Source organism: Osmerus mordax, chromosome 4 (assembly GCF_038355195.1).
Source record: "Osmerus mordax isolate fOsmMor3 chromosome 4, fOsmMor3.pri, whole genome shotgun sequence".
Taxonomy (NCBI): Eukaryota; Metazoa; Chordata; class Actinopteri; order Osmeriformes; family Osmeridae; genus Osmerus; species Osmerus mordax.
The window spans coordinates 20355762-20383489 of record NC_090053.1 but is presented as its reverse complement, the minus strand read 5'-3'; the positions used below and the strand labels follow the sequence as shown (position 1 = coordinate 20383489).

Sequence of the window (27728 nt, the reverse complement as noted above, 5' to 3'; positions counted from 1 at the left end):
TTGACCTTCTGACGTATTAAAATGGAAAGCAATTGATTCGATACTTTGGCCTGTTTAAAGGGTTGAATGATCGTGTGTGTGAATGCTTGCTTAGGCCACTACTAGCCTATAGGCTATACATATGACACCGATATGCATCTTAAGCGGCTTATCTTGTATTCTTTAAGAGTTTTCTTACAGTCTTTTCACAGCTGCGAATACGTGCAGCGTAACCCATGTTGCTCTCTCTTCCTCCTGCTTTCAGTCCCTGGTTAGGGGGCGTCCTGCTCAAGGGAGAGACTGCGTCGTTTCTATTCGCTGAAACCATAGGTGTGTCAGGGGGTGTGAGCCTTCAGCGAATGAACTGTCAGTCATTACGTCATTTCCTGCGGGTGGGCGCAAGTCCGGCCGAGCCGTGGTGGGGGATTTTGACAGCGGCATCGCTGTTTGGAGACAAACAAGGACGCGTGAAAGAGGACTCTTTTTTCCATCCTCGTCCTTCCGATCGCGCGCTGACAGCCTCTCAATCCACCAAGATTTCTGACGATATGGCGGCTTCGGATTGTGCAGTACATTGTAAGGTAAATACAGCCTAGATAATAACGCTCGATATATATATTTATATTAAATTGCATATCCTTCATCAAGCGTCATACGATTTGTATTTGATCTAGGATAGTTCTGTGCCATAGCCTAATTAGTGTGTGAAGACAGTTCAGAGTTCTCTGATTTGTAGAATATTTCTCAATTTGTTCTATTTCTTTTGTATTGCAAAATAATGCAACATTTGCTCGAAACATCTGAAAGGACAGTGCTTTTGTATCATTTTACTTGGAGCACGCCTGCGCGTCGGACATGCTATTCTATCTATATGTTGTTTTCTAGTGCTGTAAGCCTGTTGTAGCCTATAGTCCTCTATGAATAATCAATTTGGAGAGTATTTTTTAGTTATAAGCCTTGGTTCGTGACATTGTAACAGACATAATACATGAACGTTTGTTTAGCCTTCCCGTGAGTGCATGTTGCAAACTCATTATAAAGTGATATTTGGAAGTATTCCCATGTCTTTAACTTTGAGTAGCTGTTGAGTAGCTGTTGCTAGACCCTACATAATTACAGTAACAGTAGAAAAGTATTCACGCATATGATCATGTCAAGGGAGTCGTCAAGTGTCAAGTGAGTAGTTAAATAAATGAGTGTTAACTTAGAATCAGGGAAGTTCCAACAGTAGGCTAAGGGAGTAGAAACTTAGACTGTAGTGACAAAAGCCTGCAGACAGGTTGAAAAGTTTGGAGAAATTCGGTGAAAATAGTGTACCTCATGACCGAAAATTATCTCAGTATCTGCCCCAAGGAAAAACTGACCACTTTTAGAGGTTTGTTCTGCTTCAAGTCTGTTGTCAGGTTTCTGCGAGAGAGGTCCGTATCTTGTTGGTGGTCCTTTGTAAATTAAGACTAGTTTGAATGAGTCTTAAGTGCCACTCACAGTCTTTTCATTGAATTTGTCTCCCCATAAATTGCAACGCCTGCTTTATCAAACTGTCTGCTCGCACGTCAGGGGTTTTATAAGTTACCGTGGTGGGTCAATCCCTGATTCCTCTGCTATTTGCATCAATGAAACTAAATCTAGTTGTCAGTAGCACATTGTGAGTAGAAGAGAGCAGAATAATATAAGCTCATGTAAGTTGTTTGGGGGTAATTCAGATTTTCTGTTGATATACCATGCGACCCATAAATTGATAGAAGAGACAATCAAGGGGTCTGTAGGGTTGTTTCAAAATAGAGCTGGAAGGAATCAGTTTCCATATCTTGTCTGGTCTTAATACAGAGTGGTCCATCAATCAAAGAAGAACACTCTATCCCTTACACGTATTGGGATGATAGAATCTTGACTGCATGGGTCAAGAATGATACATTTTCTTCCATAGTGTACACCAGCTTGTCTTGGCATGCTTGCAGTTCTTGTTGCCATGTGAGTCAAGCTGTGAGTTGACACGCCTCTGAATCCAAGTCCCATCTTTTATTTTGCCTCTAAGATAATCGTTGACCCGCCAACGGCACAATTATATCTAATTTACTTACTTCCTTGTGAGTGTTAAACATTACCAAGATCTTGTCAAACCAGTCTCTTGTATCTTGTCAAACAAGTCGCTTACACCAGTGTCTTACACCAGTTTCTTGTACCAGTCTCTTGTACCAGTCTAACTGCCTGGTGTTTTCTTCACTCGAATTGAAGTTGTGATTAACAACCTACTTGTTGTATTTTCTCTGATAAGTCACCCAGTCAAACAGGGAGCCAGTGAGAGAGTTCGAAGCTCTGCAGAAAGGCATGGAGGTCACATTCTCTTTGAGGTCTAGGATTGGATAACTTGTACAGGCACTCCTCTGACAGTAGCACAGTGCTGGGCTGTGGGAGCCTTACATAATCCCCCCTCTCTGCTATTTGCTCCCCTCAAAAGCTAGTCTCCACAGCGGCTGAGGCGTGTGGACGTGTAGCCGGTCTTGGGTTCAAAGGTCCTCTTTCACTGTGTGGTGTTCGGTCTCTCATCATGCCCAGGAAAGCTAGACTTGCTTTGTTGATGATCTACGATCTTGTATTTGTGAGCAGGTTTGGCACAGGCTGCCCATTTCTCATCATGTTTTGGTGGAAAACCATCTAACGCAGCCATGTGCATTGATTGCAGTACATTTTATATGGTTGTTAAAAATGATAAATGAAACGATGGTGGTGTTATTGGGTGTTTGACTCAAGTTTTGTGTTTATTTGCCACACACTAGGACAGGAAGTAAAGGTGTGCTGTGCTCTTCTGTGGGACTGAAGCTGCAGGAAACTAGATGCATTAAACTGTTGGTACAGAAGAGGGTGCTAGAAAAATTAGCTTCAAACACGCCATGTCTTGCTGTCGCTGTGCGACGGATATCTCACCGTCCTACAGCCAAACTCTGTGAACTCAAACCACTTCTACGTGTGTATGTGTCTACACACTTCCTGTACGTGTTGACTTCATTCAGTATCTCAGGGGACTAGTACGTTTCTGTCTTCTTTGTGAGAGTCTTGTCTCGTGGAACCAGAAACCTCTAATCAACGTCTGAGTGACGGCTTTAAGTCGCTGGAGTGAAAGATGGTGAGAGAGAGAGAAAGAGAGAGAGAGACAGAGAGACAGAGAGACAGAGAGAGAGAGAACGGCTTTTTCTGTTCTCCTCAAACAGGACTATCTGGTTCTTTCAGCCTCAACAAACCTTTCTGGAGAGTTTACCCCCCACCCTGGTTGAGAGTCTGTAAACAAGCATTTTGAAAGGATGTTAGCAACTAGAATCTTGTTTTAGCTGTCGGGTTTGCCTGCACTTATCCATGATGATACTTGAGTTCCTTTCTCAAAATCAAGGACAGTTAAAGCCCGTTATTGTGTCAGGAGGGTTAGAGACCGGCTTGTGGAAGGAGGATTTCAGCTCGAGGCTCTGTACCGCCATTCTCTTTCAGCAGTTTTTTGTATGAACCTTTATATTGTACAGTATTTTGTTGTAAATTTGTCACATTTCTTACTTTGATATATTTAAGGACCACATTTTTAAAGATTTGTAAGATTCGTATATGTTGACTGTATGCACCTGCCCACCATAGTAAATTCCTTGTTGTGTAAACTACTTGGCGATTTAAATTTGATTCGGATTCGGATGTCCTTTATGTGTGGAGGGATATCTCGCCCTCCTGAACCCACTCATGGGCACTAACATGAATGATAATCACCACCTTGAGGGTGTTAGGTTAGTTTAGGTGCAGTTTTGTGGGCATTATGTGAAACGTTTCTGTGACGTTGCGTGTAACAGGGCTATGCAAACAAAACATTATTTGATTTAGTCTTGCTAACAACTCAATAAAACGCTCCGCTCTTCCTCAAGCTTGTGCATACAAGTTAGGGGGCGTCAGGTGGCTGAGCGGTGAGGGAAGCGAGCTAGTAATCTGAAGGTTGCCAGTTCGATTCCCGGTCATGCCAAATGACGTTGTGTCCTTGGGCAAGGCACTTCACCCTACTTGCCTCGGGGAGAATGTCCCTGTACTTACTGTAAGTCACTCTGGATAAGAGCGTCCGCTAAATGACTACATGTAAATGTAAGTTTCTTGCTCTTAGACGATCTCTCATGTTGTCAAACTCTCTTCTCCTTTGCCCTTCTCCCTATCGGTACCCTTGGGACACAGAAGCAATCTCTGTTCCACTAGTGTCCTCAAACTCTCAGCACGACCTTCACCTGGGCAAAATCCAGACCCTAGCAGACTGTCTCAATCTATAGGATTGTTTGACTGGCAGATTTATTGTAAGCTGCTCTGGAGAGGAGATTGTGAGCTAATGACAAGGAAGACCCTACTGAAGTCAGCAAGCTTTCAACCCCTTTGGCTTAACTCTCAAAGCCTCTGACTGGTGTATGATAGGATTCAGTCACAATTGTATCTGCATCCACATTGGTCTCTGCTTATTCTGTTACTCTCACTTTCTCTCTCTCTTCATCAATCTGCCCTGCCCTAGCTCTCTTTACCTGTACATGTCTCTCTCGCTCTCTCTGTTTTCAATAAGGAAGTCGGCATTGTTGTGTTGATCAGCCATGTCTTGGTTCGCCATGTTAGACAACGGTCAGAAATCCTGATCAGTTACCACCTACCTGTGCTGCTCTCCAGTCTTGACACCCTTATTGGGTAAAGCTCTCCTAAGTCGTCCAGAGTTCCACTAACCAGCGCAGATAGTCCTGAAAAATACATTATTTTCTGCTTAAGTTAATGAAGGTGGTTCCTAGAGCAGAGAGGAGTGGTGCGGCTAACTGTAAATAACTAATCAAGCTAGCTAGCGGTAGCTACTGTCGTGGACGTTGGACCTGCGATAGCTACTGTAGCGCTAGCCTGCGGTAGCTACTCTAGAGCTAATTTGTGGTGGTAACTACTGTCGTGGGCCTGTGATAGCTGCTGCAGAGCTAGCCAGGCATCTTGCCAGGCCTCTTGCCAGGCCTCACACTGCATGCCTCCTCAAAAACACGCAGGATGATTTGGCAGCCAGACCGGAGCAGTTCAGGACACCGATGTCATACTGGAAAATGTAAGAAGACCCGTAGGCCTATACAGTTGTCTGGAAGAAAACGCTTCTAACTTATCTCGTCCTTTACCTCAGAAAGGAGGGAAAATTTGAACAGCAGTCACAGTTCTTTGCTTTGTTTTTGTTTTTTTTTGTCTCGTGAATGGCCATTCCTGCCGTAATACTTGTACACAAAACCTCTTTGTTGTAGCTGTGCAGACATCCCAACCTGCAGAGACTCATTTCCGGGAGGTGGCTTCTCCCCCCCCCCCCGGGTCGCAATCCGCATGCATGATGTTCCCCCTCAACCAGAACCTCAACATTTTCTGCGGGAAACCCTGACTTCTGTGAGCAGATACTGTTGAAATTGGGCCCCTTGCTTGTATCTCCTGTCTCTAGTCATCCAGCTGTCAAGAGACCAAGATTCCTGCCGTTAGACAGTCCTTAGGGATATTTTGTAAGGCCAGCCTGCATCCGATCCTGCTAACTGATTTGGAAATAAGTTACAGTTGATATGGCAGACCCAAGTTTTGACATCAAATACAACTGTATCATAAGAACATTTTTGCAACAGCTGTGTTGTTTCTCAATGCCTCCTGCTGACCCAGGCGATGCTACGCTACGCTAGCTACATGCCTCAATGAGAGACGCTACGCTAGCTACATGCCTCAATGAGAACCACCTAGCCAGGAATGATTAGCCTATATGTTCATGTTGCAACAGGGCAGGAAGCTGGGGCTAATGTAAAGGTATGCCAACAATGCAATGGTTGTACCAGAAGGTTAGGGTTGTGGTAGTGGTATAGGGTTAGTGGTATAGGGTTAGTGGTATAGGGTTATTTATATAGGGTTAGGGTTAGTGAGATACTATCATACTGGACAACCCTTGTTGTGAAAAACCAACAGTACCCTGACCTCATAATGTGTGTGTGTGTGTGTGTATGGGTGTGTGATTTGGTTTTTATACTGTAAAAATGCCCTATAAAATGTAGGTATGAAAATATTTGTTATGAGTTTGCTTATGCTTAAAATGTAAATCTAAGTAAATATGGCTGCCAGTGCAGTAAAAAAAAAAAAAAATGACAACTCGATAAAAGGTCTTCATGATGAATGAATAGCCTAATGTGTTGTTTACCTAAATTAAGTCACTGGATGAGCCATTTATACTAGAAACAAGCCCTACTAGAAAGCTGATTATCTCTCTGTTCAGTGTACGGTTTCTGGGTTTCTGCAGTGTGGTGAGGTTGATTATCTCTTTGACACCAGATTTGCTGTCAAGTCACAAGACAAAGTCCACCAGGGTTTACGTAACATTAGGTTTAATGTTTTATTTCTCAATACATGCAGCTCTGGGGTTAATAGTAGCTGGCTGGGAGATCTTGGGTAACTTGTCCTCTGGTTTAACTTGACCTTTAATTCTCTCTACATGAAGTAATGACTTAGCACTGGCTAATCTAGTTTATTTAGAAATGCAAAAGTCATTTACCTCTGTAAATGGAGTTGAATTTTCTTAGAATTAATACTCCGATTATATACATTAATACATTTTAAAAAGCTGTAAATTCGTATAGATTTTACTTGTGGGATATGTATAATGGTCCTTACATATTAAACCCCATAAAGGGGCCAATGTGTCTGTCAGGCATCAAACAGCTTTGCACAACGACTTCGTTTCAAGACCCTGACATTGCTTAGGTCCAAAAACTGCTAGCAGTTAGTTTTAACCTTCAGATATCAGAACCTTCTCTCTTGTAAAGCAGAGCTAAAGGACCATTGTCCATCCCAGATGCACTTTGACCCGTCTCCTTAGCAATGAGCGTGATCTGGGTGGTGTGTCAGCGGCGAGCGATAAGGTCTCCTCAGGTGTTTACCGAGGGCTCGACCCCTGCGCAGCCTCGTGAAGACTCACTCGGCAAACATATACCTCAGGCAGTACCAGGGGCAGCCCCCAGTCCCCTTGTTCTGGGGCCACAATCAGGCTGTCTGGTCCTCCTGCTCTCATAGGCCTGACACTCTCAGACCATGGCACAAGGGGGTTAAACATTAACGTACAGCTTGTTCACACTCTCACACACACACGCATGTTCACGGACACACACACGTACATGCTAAAGGACTGCCTGCCATGTAGTCACAGGCCAACGCTGTGAAGAGAATTTTCAGGTTTGGTTTTTGAAGGTATGGACTTGTTTACCGGAATCTTATTTTTTTTACATGAAAATACTCCTCCTAGAGTTCTTTCCTATGTTCTTTTCGGTAACGGACGTACTTTTACATCCTGCATGCCAGACATTGATGCTTTAGCTATGCAGTTTCACAGACAGACCCTTTCTCTGTGCCAGCAGGACATTGTGTGTCTGTCGAGTTGTATTGTTGCTGGGTCAGACAAGAGCAAACACACCTACAGCCTGTTTTGGTGTTGCTCCAATGTTCTGTGCCTCCAATTGTTGTCTCACCATGGCTGTTCCTAGTCTGGAAGGGCCTTGGTTTCATGTGCCAAAAGAAGGACGTCCTCTCTCCAGAAATAGAGAGGACTGTTGTAGCTGACCTTAACTCATCCAGGTCATTCTCATTGAGAGTAAGTCGTGACGATCTCTTGGGCTTGGTATACTCTGTGGTTTATGAAAACTGACAGAACCATGTGCAATGATACATTCCCTCCTGTGCTCCTTAGTCCAAGACAGCTGTCGGTACCAGACCATCACATGGATGTTCTCGAACGTGATTCCAAACCACCCTTGGTATCCCACACCCGAGAGACTGTCTATGTAAACCTGAGTCATGTAATGAACATGACTCCATTCTGCCAGCTCTATTCCCTGTCCTCTGGCTACATTATTGATGTTGCCCCCAGATATCCCCCCGTGGCTCAGTAGAAACTGGGTTAGCAGTATGCTGTGGTTAATGTGGGGGTGGGGAGCAATAATCCCACTGTGAGAGGAGAGGGCTGTGAGATTGCTTTGGGCTATTCTTAGCTTGTGTGTTGTTATGCCTTAATGACCATGATGTTAACATACCACAAACTTGTAAGTTGTGACAACGGAACCGTCTCGAAGCCAGTGATGTAGAACATCATATTTGGATTCACCATGTAAGTGTGAATGAATTGCTTGAGCGCCTGCCGATTTGTTTGAGCTTTGAAACGTAGGGTACTTCCCAATAGTAACGAATCTGAACATGATTTGTGTGGCGGAATTTTCATGACATTGTCATGGCGATCGCAGAGTCTAATGGTAGAGGTCTTTTGTCAGTCCCTCGAGGGGAGAATGGATCGTCCCCTCCCCCTCCAGACCCTAACACACACACACACACACACTCCGTCCCAGCGGGGTGACCTTCCCTGTCCTTGTCTCAGTGTGTGCTATGCCCTCCTCAGCAGGTTTGGTTGAGCGCACACTAGAGGGGGCTTGACCTATGGGACAAAGCTCTGCTGTTACCCCAGGAACCAGCGCTAGTCTCTCTGTCAAACTAGCGCTAGTGTCTCTCTCTGTCTCTGTCTCTCTGTCTCTGTCTCTCATGTAAATGATGCATCTTTTACATTTCTTGCTATACAGTTTAAACCAAAATATGAATTGCTTTCTTTAATTACTTAAATCAAATAAGTCACAACATATCTAAAGAACAGTAGTGACAGATAGCTACTCTATTCACCTCTCAGGGGACATGACGGATGTTCCTTCCACTGAGTGATTAAGCATCGGTCTCCTTTCAGCCCGATTGTTTACATGAAGACGGCATTCTGCTGTACTGGTCTGCTGGTGGGATCAGGGGGTCAGTGTGGGACTGTGTCATGACATGCAAGGAACATAAATAGCAAAGGTCAGATTTGCACACTGAGTGTGTTGACACAATGTCTCTACTTTCAGTCACTGTGCGAACCTTGACCTCTAGACCTATAATAACCAGCGTGGGCTGGTGCACCTGCTATGGACAGGGACAGAGAACCCGACCCCCAACCCCCCCGAACGATTATAAAAAAAAAACACAGTTCAGAAGAATTTTAAGTTGCATAATACAGCCTGAGTTTGAGATGACTGCCCTCCGAAGTATGTGTGCACCAGACTACACTGCACGTGAGGCTAGTACAGCGTGTCTAATGCTCGCTCATGATTAGTAGGGGTCTAATCAGGTCAGCTCCAGACAGCCTTTACACGGTATGGTCTTATAGTGGGATGTTTCGATAACTTCGGGCGAAATAAACTCCTTGGACACCCACCCTTTCACAACAGTCTTTGTCCATCCTAACACCTACTGTCCTTGCATGGGGTGATTGGGAGATTAAAATTAGGTAATTTCAGAGTTGTTCCCATTCAGTCTTCAAACCCCCAATCACTGGTCTTCTTACGAAGTGGCTGACTGACTTAGTGATGGATGGGTTGATGTGAGGAGATGACACTAGGAACTGATTTAGGGTCCCCTCCTTCTAGCCCTTCAAGAATGTTCTAAAGATAAGTATCTGAGATCCTACCCTGACTTCTCTCCAGAAGCCATTTCATTCGTAGCCTTAGGGCCTAGTCCATCTGAGCTAAGTTTATAACCATCCCAACCTAGCCTTGTCTTGCAAAACCCAACCTAGCTTAGCTTAGCGTATCTTATTTTAGCTCAGCTTTGCCTAGCCCAGCATATTCTAGCCTAGCCTAGCCTAGCCCAGCATATTCTAGCCTAGCCTAGCCTAGCCCAGCATATTCTAGCCTAGCCCAGCATATTCTAGCCTAGCCTAGCCTAGCCCAGCATATTCTAGCCTAGCCCAGCATATTCTAGCCTAGCCTAGCCTCGTGCCCTACATGTCTCAGCTCCTCCCTTGTGGCCTTGGGGCTCGGGAATCAGGTTGCCGTCTTTGGAATTTGGCAATAAGAAGCCCCGCTGTTGTGTCATTCGATACGTGCTGGCAGTCCCTGGTCATGTGACCCACAGTCCCTGGTCATGTGACCCACAGTCATGTCGTGTGCAGCATCGGATGGACAAGCTAGTTTGATTTGGGCTGCGTATTTGCTGATCTCATGCTAATTAGCATCTTGTGTGATGGAAACACATTATTTAGTAAATCTATCATGTCGTCATCATATTCCGCTTTAGCCAAGAGGAAAGGATGTATCTAGAACGTAGACATGAAATCCGTTATCCATGTTGTCTTCTTTCTTAGTATTATTATTATGATTCTGATTTTATTTTTATAATTATTTTCTAATGGAGTACCTGAATCTACAATCAGAATACACACAGACAAGGTCTCTGATTCTTACCGTAAATCAGTTTCTTCCTTGATGCATCGCTATAAAATGAACTTACCTTCTCACCCTCTCCCATCTCCCTCCCTCTCTTCTCCCCCTCCCTTCCCCATGTCTCCCCCCTCCCCCCCTAGTCTGATGAGTGAGCGTGCCCTGGGCCCTGCTGTCCTCCGTCATGGTCGACATGGAGAGCCACTACCGCCCCCCGTCCCCTCTGGAGGACTCGGTGCTGGGCAGCCCCCTGTGCGAGGACTTCATCGGGGGCATGGAGGACCTCCAGGACATCTCCCAGTCCATGGAAGATGACGCCCTCAGCTCCTTCGACGTACCCGAGTACCAGTCCTCCAACACGGGCTCCGACGGCTCCACCGTCCTGGGTAGGCACCTCTGATAGGACGGCCTCTCACAAGCCCGGGGCTCTGGGTAGGCACCTCTGATAGGACGGCCTCTCACAGGCCCGGGGCTCTGGGTAGGCACCTCTGATAGGACGGCCTCTCACAGGCCTGGGGCTCTGGGTAGGCACCTCTGATAGGACGGCCTCTCACAGGCCCGGGGCTCTGGGTAGGCACCTCCTGATAGGACAGCCTCTCACAGGCCCGGGGCTCTGGGTAGGTACCTCTGATAGGACGGCCTCTCACAGGCCCGGGGCTCTGGGTAGGCACCTCTGATAGGACGGCCTCTCACAGGCCCGGGGCTCTGGGTAGGCACCTCTGATAGGACGGCCTCTCACAGGCCCGGGGCTCTGGGTAGGCACCTCTGATAGGACGGCCTCTCACAGGCCCGGGGCTCTGGGTAGGTACCTCTGATAGGACGGCCTCTCACAGGCCCGGGGCTCTGGGTAGGCACCTCTGATAGGACGGCCTCTCACAGGCCCGGGGCTCTGGGTAGGTACCTCTGATAGGACGGCCTCTCACAGGCCCGGGGCTCTGGGTAGGCACCTCTGATAGGACGGCTTCTCACAGGCCCGGGGCTCTGGGTAGGCACCTCCTGATAGGACGGCTTCTCACAGGCCCGGGGCTCTGGGTAGGCACCTCTGATAGGACAGCCTCTAACAAGCTCGGGGCTCTGGTCACCCACCAGGCTCAGGGGCTGCGACACAGTATTGGGAGCATAGTCCAGAGTCAAAGATTTAGCCAAATGAAATAAGTGAAATGGCTAAAGAAACCACACTGTAACTGATGATAGACACACAACTGAGTGGGTAGTCATGGTGTCAAGCATTGTTGATGGGTGTTAGAAACTAAACAGTCAGAAGTTTCCACAACGAAAACCAAACATGCCGGGTGGAGAAGGGTCTCTCACCTCTGCACTCCATCCTGTAACAGAAGAGCAAGGAGGGGATGGCAGATGGAGGCCATCTCTCTGCACAAGACTGATCATCAGGGCGTTTCAGCTGTGGTGAAAATAGGTTTGGTTGGTGTGAATTGAATCGGCAATGTGGTATGACTGTCCATCAGGGTGGACTGTCCCCTGGAGTGTCTCCCTGGATGAAAGACAGCAAGCCTGTAATCTCGTTGTTGTTTGAGGAACCAGATTCCCCGGACCCTTACTCTTAGGATAATCCCTAATTCTCTCTGGCGGAGAGTTTAACGAGGGCGTTCGGCTTGTTTAACCTCTGACCTCGCCCCCAGCTTTTGGAAAAGGGGTTATGGGCTATCCCACCAGGCTTCAGAGAGGGTCTGTCTGACCAACATGTTCACGCCCCCCAGGCTCCTCTACTCACGGCCCCCTAACTGGAGTTCACACATTCCTCAGCTGTCAAACCCTCCTTCAAGCAAACGTTGAATCCTTTGCAGCCAACACGACCCACCTGCATGGTGGAAAATATCAGTGTGCAGGGTCAAACACTGCAGTGTGAGGAAGTGAGTGGGTTCATGATGTAAACAAGGGTGCCTGTCCGGGGAGGGTGTGGGTGCCTGTCCGGGGAGGGTGTGGGTGCCTGTCCGGGGAGGGTGTGGGTGCCTGTCCGGGGAGGGTGTGGGTGCCTGTCCGGGGAGGGTGTGGGTGACGACGGGGAGGGGGAGGGTGACGACAGGGAGGGGGAGGGGGGAAACCGCATGGAAACGAATGATGATGTCATGGAAAGGTCTGCAGAGGATGTGTTTAGCATAGCAGGATTTTGAACGTTGTTAATGGAGTGTTGTGAGAAGAAGAGAGACTGAGAGAGAGAGAGAGAGAGAGAGGGGGAGAGAGAGGTAGAGAGAGAGGCATGGTAACAGGAGAAACCCAGAACAAGCCCAGTATTTGTGGCATGCATGTCCTAGTAGTGACTGTAAGAACAAGCACGTGCGGTTGGCCCGAAGCACTTGGCAGCGAGACCAGATACAGTACTTATCTGTTTCCAGCCGAAAACCACCAAATCATGTGGGGCGACTTAACCCCACAATGTTGAACATTTCTTATCTTACCAACTGCTGTATTGCTAATCTTGCCCAATATTCATATTAATATTCATGTGATGGCACACGCCATATTTGTACACAAGTATAAATAGAGGGTTGGAATGGACATGCCGTGTGCCCTGGACCTGCCAGGGACTCTGGTGAATTTCCACTGCCGGTCACCTGTGCCTCTGAGGAGGGCACAAGCTGCGCTCTGCTTGTCAGAGGCCATCACTGCTCTACTCGTGGGCGTCCACATGCCTTGAGCTCTGAAGGGTTGTCACATTGATTTATTGACAGGTGCAGCATGTCCGCTAAATTGTATTGTCTGTCTGTCTGTCTGTGTGTCTGTGTGTGTGTGTGTGTCTGTGTGTGTGTTCCAGATGCTCTGACGCCAGCGTCCAGTCCATCCTCTGTGGTGTTCGGGGCGTCGGCAGGTCAGGAGGAGCTGTCGTCCACCTCCCTCAACCTGGAGTGCAGGGTGTGTGCCGACCGTGCCTCGGGATACCACTACGGAGTCCATGCCTGCGAAGGCTGCAAGGTGACACACACACACACACACACAAACCACCGATTTGAACCCAGGCCGCTGCAGTAAGGCCTCAAGCTTTTCTCAACCTTTTAGTCCAAATTTCGATGGAGAAATATGTCTGTGGCTATTTTGAACATTAACGGAGTCAAACGCACGCATGAGTGACACTGAAACCATGCGGCCGATTCCAATACAGAACAGTGAGAAGGAAAGACAGGATGGACAGGATCAGCGTCATCAATAAACTCAGTCAGCCATGCAGAGCACACATACGACCACACAACCACACTCTAGGCTGGACTGTGTCAAGGTTAATTGTCTAAGAGGTGTGTTGATGAACAACCGGAGCCAGTGTTGTTGCTGGGGCACCAAACCCAAACAAATCAGAATGTGGGACTGCGAGACCACAGAGTCACATGGGCATTCTGAGCAGAGCACTCAATCACAAAGGTTCTGCATCAATGATCTTGATGTCAGGTCTGCAGGTGTTGGCCTCTACCTGAGGGATAGATATCCAGTACTGTGCACAAGCTCCATGTTCCTGTGTGGTCGGCAGTGCCTGGCTGGATGGATCTGCCCCAGGGCGGAGCTCTAGCTCAGGGCCTCAACAGGACCAAGACGTCTGGCCCCCTGGCCCCATAGGTCAACACTGAGGTCAGGGTGAACTCGCTGAACCCTGCGTCGACCAATGGGAGCAGCGACAGAGGAGCCCTGTGGGTGTGGCTGTCAGACGGACGGACATGTTAGCAGGCGTGTGCATGTGCCCCTCTACACGCCCCTCCCCTCTCTGCCCCCGTACTGTGTGGACACCTGACAGCCCAGGATAGGGCTGCTCTGTGTTGGTCATAAAATAGCCCTCCCCCTTCCTCACACACACACACACACACACAGTAGCCAGTACACACACACAAGGTCAGAGCAGCATTCTATTACCAGACACAATAACACATGCCAAGCTTTGTGTGTGTGCTTGTGTGTGTGTGCGCGCGCGTGCGTGCGCGTCTTGGCTACTGTCTGTACCTAGTTTGTCCGTAACACGTGCTTGAGCATGGCACATCTGTGTGTCTTTGCACAACAGTGTTCCACTCACTTTCACAACGTCAGGGTAACTAATACTGAATCCTTTCACGGGATAATGGCTTTTTAAGCAATTCCCTATCCATTACCCCTCCACCCAGTTAACCCCACCCAAACACACCCCAAGCCCTCAGCACGGCCACGAATGACCACCGCTTAGATGCATGCAACTGTTTGTCTAGATAGATTTTGCTATGGTTACACCATGTGGAATTGATAAGCATGTATGTCCAAACTGATACTCCTCTACACGCAACATTCATAAGGCGCCAGGGCCGGTTTATATATGTTGCTGCTTCATGTCCAGGGTGGATGTGTGCTGGAGTAAGGCACAGTCTGCTGATGTGAACCTCTGGTCGTTTAAAGGCTCCGAGGTGATACTTAATGAGCTCATCTCACCGTCCCTGTGTTTGCCAAGCTGAAAGTCAATACATCATGGTGCTTTAGGGTTCATTTCAGTGCTGAGTAAACAGTCGATTTGCACATTCACCCTGCGTTGCGGTAGCTTCTGATAACACGGACTTTGATTTGGGGAGCTGGGGTGCGAGGTGGGTGTGTGTGCTCATGCAGGCCTCCACTGAGCCTTTCTCTTCTTCTTAGTTTGTTCTCGTGTCGTTTCTTCAGGGTTTTTTCCGGCGGACAATCCGCCTGAAGCTGGAGTACGACAGGTGTGAGCGCCGCTGCAAGATCCTGAAGAAGAACCGCAACAAGTGTCAGTACTGCCGCTTCCAGAAGTGCCTGTCAGTCGGCATGTCCCACAACGGTGAGTGGAGAGGTGGCCCTGACCCAGCTGGGTAGGGGACAGGGTGGGAACAGGGTGGGGACAGGATGGGGGACGGGATGGGGACAGGATGGGGGACAGGGTTGGGGACAGGATGGGGGACAGGGTTGGGGACAGGATGGGGACAGGGTGGGGGACAGGGTTGGGGACAGGATGGGGACAGGATGGGGGACAGGATGGGGGACAGGATGGGGGACAGGATGGGGACAGGGTTGGGAACAGGTATGGGGACAGGGTTGGGGACAGGATGGGGACAGGGTGGGGGACAGGATGGGGACAGGGATGGGGACAGGGTGGGGGACAGGGTGGGGGACAGGGTGGGGGACAGGATAGGGACAGGGATGGGGACAGGATGGGGACAGGGATGGGGACAGGATGGGGACAGGGATGGGGACAGGATGGGGGACAGGGATGGGGACAGGATGGGGGACAGGGATGGGGACAGGATGGGGGACAGGGATGGGGACAGGATGGGGGACAGGGATGGGGACAGGATGGGGACAGGATGGGGACAGGATGGGGACAGGGCAAGGGACAGGATGGACAGACACACACTTGAAGAGATTCATCATCAGCTCACTCACACATGACGTTGTACACCACGCTGCATAACAAGCTAGCTGCAAGCTGACAGCAGCATGGCAAAAAAAGAAGCCGGTATCAAATGACCACATCTACAGAACACCCAACAGTCACACAGCTCTCTCTATGACGGAGCCACTGAGCTCCTGCCCATGTCCTGGAAGATGATCTGCCTCCGCAGCAATGGAGGATCTGGTAAAGGTCGCAAAGCAGAGGGATGTATTGATCTGGATGAACCTTGTCACCCTTAGCAACCTGCAAACATGCAACATGGCAGGCTGACCCTTGACCAAGGTTAAGATCTTAGAGGCCAGGACAGACCGAAATGCAGTTTTTGGGATGACGTGTGTGTTTTCACACGTGAGTGTCTAAAAGATTTGAAACGTCACAACAATTGAACGTTTTCACTAGGCCATAGGTCTTTACAGTACAGATATAGCTCGTCTGGGTGGATGTTAGTGCTACACCAAGATTCAGATGAACCAAATAATAAGTGTAGAGTAGTGTCCTGATCTCGTTCTCGTCTTCACACGCGTAGTCCTGCTGTAGTTTGAGTCTGTATTGAGTTGAATAATGTGTTGAATGTAATTCTCTCTGTGGAGGGGGAAATGAATCCAGAGGCACTGAGGCTCCAGATGGACTGAGAGCTGTAGCTCCACTCTGCTTCCATCAGTTCTCTCTCTCTCTCTCTCTCTCTCTCTCTCTCTCTCTCTCTCTCCCTCTCTCTCTGTCCCTCTCTCTCTGTCCCTCTCTCTCATTCATAACAATCATGAATTCACTTGAACATGAATGATTGAACCCCACCCACAACACTCCCTCCCATGTCTCCTAACAGTCCCCAGCGAGCAAGTCAGTTCTCCATCCTCCCCTCCTTCCCCATCCCTGCTGTCTGTTACCTGGGGCACCTCCAACCTGCTGGGTCAGAAGGCTGATACTGAGGGATACCCCCTTCTACTTCCTCTCCCAGCGATCACACTTCCTGATCGGGGATTCAGCCCCTGATCTGCTGGGGTTAACCTTAGCTTCCACTTTGTGAACACACTAAGCTAATGGGTCCGCCACTAAGCTTTAATACAGCGCTGTGCAATTATACTGTGTGTGTGTGTGTGTGTGTGTGTGTGTGTGTGTGTGTGTGTGTGTGTGTGTGTGTGTGTGTGACGTCTGCGGTGGAAAGCAGCAAATTCCGATCCCCTTCTATCCTTTTAAAGTCCCAGAAATAAAGGGACTGTTATGGGTACACCTGTTGGGGTAAGATTGTGTGTGTGTGTGTGTGCCAGAGTGGAAGGGTTACAAGCAGTGCAAATGTAATCTGATTACCTGGGATTTGTCTGTCTGGGAGATGCTTGTGGTCTGAAAACAAAAACAACACAAACAAGCATGTGCATGCACACTTGTGTGGAACAGCGTAGATTCAATTCATAAACCCAACGTGGTTATAGTTAGTTGACCTCCGAATGCCTCCTTCAAAAGGTGTAGGTTTCAGTATACATTACACACACACCACACATACACCCTAACGTCACGTGTGGTCCCCCCAGCCATCCGCTTTGGCCGGATGCCCCAGTCGGAGAAGCTGAAGCTGAAGGCGGAGATCCAGACGGGGGAACGCGAGGTAGAGGACCCCCAGCTGGCCGACCAGAAGACCCTGGCCCGGCAGATCAACGAGGCCTACCTGAAGAACTTCAACATGAACAAGGCCAAGGCCCGCACCATCCTCACCGGCAAGACCAGCACTCCGGTATGTGTGTGTGTGTGTGTGTGTGTGTGTGTGTGTGTGTGTGTGTGTGTGTGTGTGTGTGTGTGTGTGTGTGTGTGTGTGTGTGTGTGTGTGTGTGTGTGTGTGTGTGTGTGTGTGTGTGTGTGTGTGTGTGTGTGTGTGTGTGTGTAGGTTGGGAAGAAGGTCTGGATCTGCCAGCCCTTTGGACATGCTTGTGTACTTGTGATTCCCAATGGAGCAATCCAACTTTGTTTTTATTTGTGTCCTTGTTGCTCTGCTTGAAGATGATGCAATAAAACGGCCGTCAGTGTCTCAATACGATCTGGGCTGAAGTGGGCCCTGCAGGCCTTGAGGAACTGTCTATTTCAGAAACAGCTTTCCCAATCTGCAGACCAAGCCAGCAAGTATGAACAAGGAAACATCTGTTATGAGTGGGCTGAACGAGTATAAAGACATGCTGTATGTCCAGGGTTCCTATGGTGCTCTTACCACCTCCCACTCACTCCCTTCCCTCCCTCCCCTTCCATCTCTCACTCACTCCTTCTACATCGGCCCTAAAAATGGTCCCTTCAGATCCATACGTCAATCCCTGCTCCATTCTTTGATGTGAGGGTGTGTGACTGGGAGAGGTCAAGGTCTGTTGTCTTGTGAGTCTGGAAAGGCTCAGAATAGGTCAGCTGAAGAATTCATCTTTTACTTTCACCCCTGTTTCAACGGTTACTTCCCGCGTGCTTGGGTGTTCCAGTCAGTGCTTCCATGTTGAGGCAGGGTGAAGGTTTGGCCGCTGGGAGCAACACAGTCTGAACCACGACGGGCATTTGGTCTGCCTTTCCTTGGTGACCTGTGCTGTTCAACGATTATGAATTTTAATTCAATAGTTTGTCTAAGATTCTTGTTTTAGCATATATTGCATCCAACGGAGTCAGGTGGCTGAGCGGTTAGGGAATTGGGCTAGTAATCGGAAGGTTGCCGGTTCGATTCCTGCCCGTGAAAAATGACTTTGTGTCCTTGGGCAAGGCACTTCACCCTACTTGCCTCGGGGGGAATGTCCCTTTACTTACTGTAAGTCGCTCTGGATAACAGCATCTGCTAAATGACTAAATGTAAATGTAATTTGAAATTAAATATTTAATCTGACATTTTTACTTGACTCGTGCAATAGGCTACCAAAAATGCTAAACAAACATATTAAGTACATTTTTAAAGATTATACATTCTGTAGCTATATCACAATATGTGAGTTTAGTCAATTGTTGTTGTCATGTAGCCTTTCATTTAGCATTAGCCTAGCATTAGCCTAGCATTAGCCTAGCATCAGCCTAGCATCAGCCTAGCACCAGCCTAGAACCAGCCTAGCACCAGGCTAGCATCAGCCTAGCATCAGCCTAGCATTAGCATAGCTCTGGCTTGATGGACATGTACAGGTGGCAGGCTTGGCATCTGTGGGAATTTCCACCACCGCAGGTCCTGAGTGAGCACACAATCACTGAATGACCGTGAGAGACGGGGAACAAAGTGGGGGAAATACTTCTTGTTTTCTTCTTTTGTTTCTTGCCCAGATCACAGACAATATCTGGTGCCCTTACTGTGCTCTGTATCTTACATTTACATTTAGTCATTTAGCAGACGCTCTTATCCAGAGCGACTTACAGTAAGTACAGGGACATTCCCCCCCGAGGCAAGTAGGGTGAAGTGCCTTGCCCAAGGACACAACGTCAGTTGGCATGACCGGGAATCGAACTGGCAACCTTCGGATTACTAGCCCGATTCCCTCACCGCTCAGCCACCTGACTCCCTCTTGTGGCTAGGCATGCACAACAAGGGAGATTAGATAGGCTAACTTGTTTGGCTGAGATTTGAACATTGTGCCTAATGGAGCAACCCTCGGTTTTCCCAGAGTTTATGTTGTAATATTTATGACACCAACATTCAAAGATATTGGTTTATCTTCTACACAGACCAGTAATAAAACGGTGAGAATTGAACAGAGTTGAGTTGTAATTCACGGACACGAGGGTCAAGGACAGAGCTTTTTACAACTACAAATAAAGGCAATCTTCACTCATTGTGTGACTCTCAAGCGCTCACTGGCTGTTTCATCCCTGTAAAAACAGCCAGCCTGTCCGCCCTCGCCTGCTACTACTGTACTTAACGAGAGTTTGTAAAGTTTTATAATTTGGTGTCGGTGAGGAACACTAGAGGATGCTTCTGTTGGTTTTTACAGTTTATTAGTCACGACCGACACATCCTCACCTTCACCATGGCAGGGGTCTCCAACCCTGTTCCTGGAGAGCTGCCTGCCTGTAGGGGTTCTCTCCAAGGCACAGGACATTGGGGTATTCTGAGGGGAACACACAATTATTTATTAGTAACAGTTGGAAAAAATATTAATGTAACTTACACAAGACATCTCTATACATTACTAATACTAATTTTACTTGTATATTTAGGCTTATATATATTAGTAATAATTAGCCCATTAATATATAGGCTATGTTGCACTATACAAAACAAAATGACTAAATGTATACCTATATAAATGACCCAAACTAGTAAGCTGAATGATAACCTACCTAGTAATGCAGCAGAACACAGAATGTGTACACAATAAACTATGTCAAGGGGGAGAGAGATCTGTGCCTCTTCAGATCAATAAGGCTACGCTAGGATCTGACCAACTTTCAACGGGCGCTACTTGTCGGGTATAACAGTGCACAGGCGCCAACACAAGAATGTAAACAACTTTTGTGGAAAGTTACAACTAGTCACCCCTTGCAAATAAGAAGTATATTAAAGTATACTATAAGTATACTCAAATATGGATAGTACACTTTTAGTTCACTTTTGATATACTTTTAAGTATGCTTTGAAAATAGTTCACTTTTGATATACTTTTAAGAAGTATGCTTAGTAACAGAAAATGGTATACATTTCTTCTGGAGTAAGATGTACGTTTTCTATTATTATACAGCAAAAACAGTCAAAATACTTTTAAAGTACATTACAGGTTACATTTTTTTGATCCATCTTGTATATTCAAATTATTCATGTCTAGGACCATCTATTATGAATTGCACATTGAATCTTTTTTGGTACTGAAGCTATAACCTTAATTACTTCCAAAACATTTTGAAGCCCTATACTATTACACAAATAATGATCAATTGGAGTATTAATGGAAAAAACGAAAAATATACTTGAAAAAGAAGCAGACAGAAGGGTTGCATTATGCATTTGAAGGTTATACTGTCAAACTGACTGAAAAACGAAATAACGACGTGAAAAAATGAAGATAGCGTGGCTCATTGGCTGGTCAATTCCCATGATGCAAGGCGGTAAATAGTGTTATAATTTGCCATTTGTTCGAAATACAAATGTAACTTGAATTGAATTTCGCTTTTTATATGTGTCTGCTTAGAATGCCGTGTTTCGTTGCGTGGTAATTGTCATTGTTGTGCTGGTTTACCATTGTAACCAAGAGTTAAATGACTGTTACGTTTGATCAGAAGAGCTGGATTTTTACTACAAGAGTGTATACACAGTAATTTTCAGTAAATAATCTGCAGTGTCACTTATCGCGGGCCCCTGTTCTCGTCAAGTGACGCAAGATCGGGGGCGTTGGAGGGGCATTAAACATTAAAATATATTAGTAAATCATCGTAAATGGACATTTATTAAGTTTACTTCTTGAAGTACTTACATTAATTGAAAGTGCACTTGAAAGTATACTTTGAGGTACTTTAGGAAGTATACTTCATGAACTGAAAGTGCACTACACAGGTTACTTTACAGTATTCAAAAGCAAACCTCAAATACACTATAAGTGTACCTTAAAGTGTACTAAATGACCTAAAAAGTGGGCCAATTCAGTTTACTTAGTACAAAAAATAGTATATAAATAAGTACACTGCTATTATACTTTAAGTGCCATGATAATAGTATACTTTTTATACTTACAAATTAAACTTGAAGTATACTTCTTTTTCGTAAGGGACGTATCACCAAAATGACGGGATTTAATAAAGGAAGCAGTCCAACCGTGTCATTCAACATTCACGGTGCGGTGGGTAGCCTAATTTTAATTATGTTTAGGCCTATCTCTGATGGATAGGCTATATAATTTTTCCGATCCATCTCATCAGCGTCGAACAAAACATGATAAAACAACCATTCATTCTACAAATCATACGTAAGACACCAAAGGCCTATAACGACCCGTGGCCTTCTAAATCATAGAATGCACGCACACTAGCTTAAATATATATATTTTAAGTAGACCTACGACGAAAGCCTTGTTCGTTACGTCTGTCTCTATTAGCGGTTACTCTCCTCTGATCTGGTGTCAGAAACACAACCTGATGCGCAATGTCTTGGTCTGATTAAAAAGCCAGGCTACGTTTTTAAGCAAATTCTTCAAACGGCCAAGCGAAGGAGCGTTTCTGACGGGAACCGGAACACGTAGTGTGTTCCACAGTTTAGGGAGAAGTGAGACACTCAACCTGCACCTTTTCCTCCTCCTCCCTCCAGCCTTTCGTCATCCACGACATGGACACCCTCCAGCTGGCCGAGCAGACCGTGGTAGCCAGGATGGTGGGCAGCGGCGGCATGCTCCAGGACAAGGAGGCCGAAGTCCGCATCTTCCACTGCTGCCAGTGCACGTCGGTGGAGACCGTCACCGAGCTCACAGAGTTCGCCAAGTCGGTCCCCGGGTTCTCGGACCTGGACCTGAACGATCAGGTGACACTGCTGAAGTACGGCGTTTACGAGGCGTTCTTCGCCCTGCTGGCGTCCTGCATGAACAAGGACGGCCTGCTGGTGGCCTACGGCTCGGGCTTCATCACCAGAGAGTTCCTCAAGAGCCTCCGGAAGCCCTTCGGCGAGATGATGGAGCCCAAGTTCCAGTTCGCCATGAAGTTTAACACGCTGGAGTTGGACGATAGCGACTTGGCTCTGTTTGTGGCGGCCATCATTTGCTGCGGAGGTGAGAACACAGGATGTTTATTATTTGTGGATAAAAAAAAATATGATTGACCTGGAACTCAAATTCATTTGATAGGAAGTGATTGACTATAGGGATCAGTGGACATGTTTCTCTGCTAACTCTACTATGCTACGTGTGGGCTTAAGCAGGTGTTTTGTGGGTAGGATATTATTGTTTTGTTTTTGTTGTCGGTTCTAAAATACTCTTGTATGCAATAATGCTTTCCTTATTTCCTCATGGCCCTCAGACCGGCCAGGGTTGGTGAACGTCGCCCATATCGAGCGCATGCAGGAGAACATCATCCAGGTGCTCCGACTCCACCTGCTGGCTAACCACCCAGACGACACCTTCCTGTTCCCCAAGCTGCTGCAGAAGCTGGTGGACCTCCGGCAGCTGGTGACGGAGCACGCCCAGCTGGTGCAGGAGATCAAGAAGACAGAGGACACGTCCCTCCACCCTCTCCTGCAGGAGATCTACAGGGACATGTACTGACCCTGCGGAAGATCTACAGGGACATGTACTGACCCTGTGGGAGATCTACAGGGACATGTACAGACCCTGTGGGAGATCTACAGGGACATGTACTGACCCTGTGGGAGATCTAAAGGGACACGTACTGATCTGCGGGAGATCTACAGGGACATGTACTGACCCTGGGGGAGATCTACAGGGACACGTACTGATCGGTGGGAGATCTACAGGGACATGTCCTGACCCTGTGGGAGATCTAAAGGGACATGTCCTGATCGGCGGGAGATCTACAGGGACATGTACTGACCCTGCGGGGACCTGGTCAGGGATGTTTCCTCCACAGAACCCCTACAGCTCCCTCCCGCGCTGTAGGTAATCGGTGGGGTTATTGTACGTGCTGAACAGTCCTTTTTCATAAAAACCTTTAAAAAAAATAGGGTTGAACCACTAAACATCCTCTGATGCAATAGGTGGCGCTATTACCTTCTAGTTAGAAAGAGGGTTGCAGTCTTTGAGCCCTGGCCAGGATTGGGAAAAACTGAACTAAATGCTGGGTACCAGCACCTGTGACCCTTCCATACCGGCTCCTTGTTTAGGACGTTAGAGATGAGACCATGTACTGTAGATGTGTGTTGTGTGCTGGGTTTAGGAGCGCGCCACATACATGCCACATATCACTGGGTTTAGATATATCCTGCCTTCATCAGAAGCAGATGAAATAACCTGGGCTCACATTCAGAATGCAATCTTATAACAGATTTAGTTTTGGTTTTAGGATTAATGTCCTGTAGAATGCACTTCTCATACTAGCCCTGGGAAGATAAACTGCTGTTTATCAACCCACCCCTGCAGTCGATTTTAGAGAACTCCATTTTCTTTTAAATTAAACTTTCAGGTGAGATTACAGAATGACACACTGATTTTGCAGTAAACACCCAAGTGACTTCAGTGCCGACCACAGATTTTCTGACGATTGTGTCTCCAAACAAGGCAGCTTTTGTCCTGATACGCTGTTTGACCCTTCAATCATTTCATGGGATTTCCAGTGATATTAAAGTCCTAATGAAAGTCTCCTAATTTCCTGTCGGAACTCACTCTTCTAGAGGTACCCTTAGAAGCAGGTCTAAGATAAGTTTCTCCTTCAGCTGGGGTGAAGAGTTAAGACCTGATCATGGAGACAGGTTGAGGAGGTTCTAGTGGACGGATGATGATTCTTTACTGGGGATCGTCCACAGTCTTTCCTACAACATGATGCTTAGTAACTGCCAATCAAAGCTTTCCCCAACCCACCACCTGGATGCATGGTTCTGAGGTTCTGAGATTGTGTGTTTTGACATCAGAAAGTGAGTTCCTCATTGAAACTGTGAACGACCCTCTGTCTTAACAAATTATTTAAAAAAAAAGAGTTTTGGATCCATACTTTGCGATCATGCCGCTCTTTCTTGTCATGTCCTCAATAGGCTTCCATACTTCAAATGTCCCCCCCCCCCCCCCCATACGAGGATAAGAAAGTCTAAGAAACTAAACCAAACATGTGTAGTTCACTGTGCATGACGCATCATGACGCTACATTAAAAGCACAAGTGTGCTCAGAGAAGATGCGACATAAGACTCTTTTATACGTATTGTTCCTCTATTATGCCTTTTTGACAAACACAGGTATTTGGCACTCCATCTTGTTTTGTATTCAAGGGCTGATCCAACTCTTAAGAGCATTGAACCCTCACACACACACAGACAGAGCTAGGCTGTACTGCTCCTTCAGTCTGCCTGTTAACCTGGTTACCCTCTAGGCAGACCCCTGCTCACACATCCCTGTTGCACCTCCATATGGTCTCTCTCTCTGTGTCTTTCTCTGCCTCTCTCTCTCTCTCTTTCTCTGCCTCTCTCTCTCTGCCTCTCTCTCTGCCTCTCTCTCTCTCTCTTTCTCTGCCTCTCTCTCTCTCTCTCTCTCTGCCTCTCTCTCTGCCTCTCTCTCTGCCTCTCTCCCTGTCTGTTTCTCTCTCTCTCTGCCTCTCTCTATGTCTCTGCCTCAGTGCCTGATTGGCTTGCATTGGTCTTCTCGTCTGGTTGAGGTCCAGGGGTAAACACACAACTCCTTGTGGGTTGTCGATACATGAGAACAGTTATCAGAGTTTTCTACAAAATACACTTTTAGTGGGATATGAATGTTATGGAACTGTCCTTTTCCATTGAAGAGTTTCTCCTCTGCAATGTCACAAATGCATGGTAAGAGACTGCATCTGAATGTTAGGGTCTTTTATAGGTATTTTATTGAATGAACCTGGTTACCCTTGAACCAGGCAACATCCACATCACCCTTCAGACTGTTGAAATCCTGTAAGAATCATCCGAGCACATGTTTTTCTGATGGTTTCAATGTTGTGCAAAGTTTTGTACGTATCTTTTCTTCATCTAATGATCATCTAAATCCACAAGTCCTTGATATTGTGTGATGTAATGGACCCATTATCCCCTGCTCTCAGAAACGGGTGGTAGTTATGATTTGTGCATAAATCATATGAATATGACTGCTTGCTTGCAAACGCATAACCTAAAGGTATACAAGCTACTAACAGTAATTCAGATTTGTATTCATCTGTTTGTAAAATACCTTTGATTGTTTTCAAATTGTACAGTATGTTTTAGTTCTGTTTTTTTGTTTTTTGCTTAGCCACATAATTGTGTCATAATGAATCTGGGTTGTATTTTTATACAAAAGCAGAGACAGATTCATGAGTATATCTGAAATGTTGAATATTAAGGTTGAATAGTGCAATGTAAATAGATTAATGGGTAACAAAGTAACCTTCAATATGTGTGTATATATATATATATATATATATACACGTATACATACATATATATAGATATGGATTCCATTAGGGACATTCCTATGTGGAGTGGGAGGGCAGTCATATTTGTTCCTGTACGTACCAGCCTGTATGTGCTGGACTCAACTAGAGCAACACACATGACTTGCAATTTTGTGACACATTATGTACTGTTAACTTTCACACACTAAGACACAACCACAGAGCACAGCCAAGCTAGCTCAGTGTGGTTCCAACTATGCTGGTTTTAGTCTGTAATACAGTGATCTCAGGTTGAATTTTAATACCTATTAAAGGGGATGTACAGTGTGTGCCCTACACCATCCAAAATTAACAGATGCTCTATAGCTAGCCTCCATGTGTTAGAAGCCAAAGGTTTGTCTTTTATATGTGACCCTATAGCAAAACTCTGTTCTCATGGGACATGATGCACTCATAACTCGTCCACTTTAACATAATGCACAGTGGGATCACAACAGATGTACTTAAGTAACAAGATGCAGTAACTAAAATGCAGTATGTTGTCGTAACCCACTCCCGTTGTATCCTGCTATTTTTCTGGATTACCTCCTCACTTGCTGCTAAAGTACAATAATAACTCGCAGAACTATGATGACGCCATGTCTTAGAACCCATTCAGCATACCCTTGGTGCTCTTAAATGGACACAATACTTGTTTTATTGGTGCAAATGGTCCCCATCTGTAGATTATTATATATGTTTTCACTTTTTAATGATAAAGCACAATTTTACAATTTTATAATTTATGGCAAATTATTTCATGGTCCCCCGGGCTATGGTTCGCGGACCCTTAGGGGTCCAATGAGCCCACTTTGAGAACCACTGTCTTCGATAACTAATTCTCCCGCCGCCTGTAGTTGTAGTTTACATTTACTGCTCATGTTCACTTGGAATGTTTAGTCCTTGTTCGGAAGGACTACACACAATCTGTGCCTTAGTGTGCCCATGCCATATGATACGACACACGTTAAGGCCACATAGACACCCCTATGTGCGGTAGCTGCCATCAACTGGAAGGTGCCAGTATTGGACGCCACACAATACAGCGTAGAGACAGGATATGAAATCACGATGGAAATACGTAGGGAAGCTATGGGAGCGATGACTGTTTTTTCTTCTTCTTATGTGGCATAGAACCACGGTTCAAAAGCATGTTCCTACATATGAGAGGATGAACAATGACGGATACCCTTATCACTCAAAATCATTTAAACAGACTGAAACAAAATGGTTGGAAGTGCTTTTAAGCCGCAATCCCATAGGAAACAAGTCATGTAATTAGTGAAATTTAGAGATGTGCTGTTTTGTGAACTGACAAGGGACTTTTGATATGTATCAGGGAATTTAGTCTTCCTTAGTCTGAAATTAGCTCAGGATATAGCGATACATTCGCCTTTTTCATTGTCAGGTGAGTGAATAGAATCCTACTCTGCCATACAAGTAATGTGAAAAGAAATTAATATGATCATAATTATAACAAACTTCGTATGTATGACAGGGGCAGAAGCTATAGGAATTAAATTTCTTATTTACTTTTTGTTTTGTAATTTCCTTAATGTCAGAGTTGATGCAGTGATTTTGTGGCTAGTGTCATGCAAATAGATGGAAAACAGCCTTTGGATGTGTTATGTGTACTGTGGCTTGGTAACAAGACTGTAAATGTTTGACGAATGTATATCTAGTCATTAAACAATAAACAAGTTGACTTAAAAGATTTCAAAATAAAAAATATTTAAAAGTCCAAAATGTATGTGAATCTATGATTGCAAATCGTATAATATTTGAACACTAACTTGTTGCAGTCATCAACTGAGACTTTTTTATTTTTACGAAGCAATACGGCGCCCTTTGCTGGCCTGTTGACAAAACTGCAATACAATCTTATAGGCTAATAAACATGCTGACAATGGTTCAACAAGTCGAAAGTAGGCTACATTAGCAGTTCACGGATGAAGGTGAGAACATTTTTTTAACCTTTTTAACATTCTGTCCGTCTTATTTTTGTAAAAAATAATTATTATGATTGGCATAAATGTAATAACCTGCCCAAAATGTGTCCACGTCTGCAACCCTGTACACTAGATGG

At 46.1% G+C, this 27728-nt stretch overlaps 1 protein-coding gene across 1 annotated transcript; it reads left to right on the top strand.

Annotated features, from left to right (window-relative positions):
- Positions 1-405: 405 nt before the first annotated feature.
- pparab (peroxisome proliferator-activated receptor alpha b) lies at positions 406-27375 on the top strand. Its single transcript, XM_067235509.1, has 7 exons — positions 406-560; positions 10400-10642; positions 13030-13187; positions 14880-15018; positions 17157-17356; positions 21863-22316; positions 22564-27375. The coding sequence occupies exons 2-7, from the start codon at positions 10441-10443 to the stop codon at positions 22806-22808; spliced, it is 1398 nt and encodes a 465-aa protein (XP_067091610.1). The 5' UTR covers positions 406-560; positions 10400-10440; the 3' UTR covers positions 22809-27375.
- The last annotated feature ends 353 nt before the right edge of the window (positions 27376-27728 follow it).

Bases quoted from the DNA above. Each gene is read 5' to 3' on its own strand.
- pparab (XM_067235509.1), top strand. From the start codon at position 10,441: ATGGTCGACATGGAGAGCCACTACCGCCCCCCGTCCCCTCTGGAGGAC. The intron at 10,643-13,029 runs GTAGGCACCTCT...TGTGTGTTCCAG, and splicing joins CGACGGCTCCACCGTCCTGG to ATGCTCTGACGCCAGCGTCC. The intron at 17,357-21,862 runs GTATGTGTGTGT...TCCTCCCTCCAG, and splicing joins CCGGCAAGACCAGCACTCCG to CCTTTCGTCATCCACGACAT.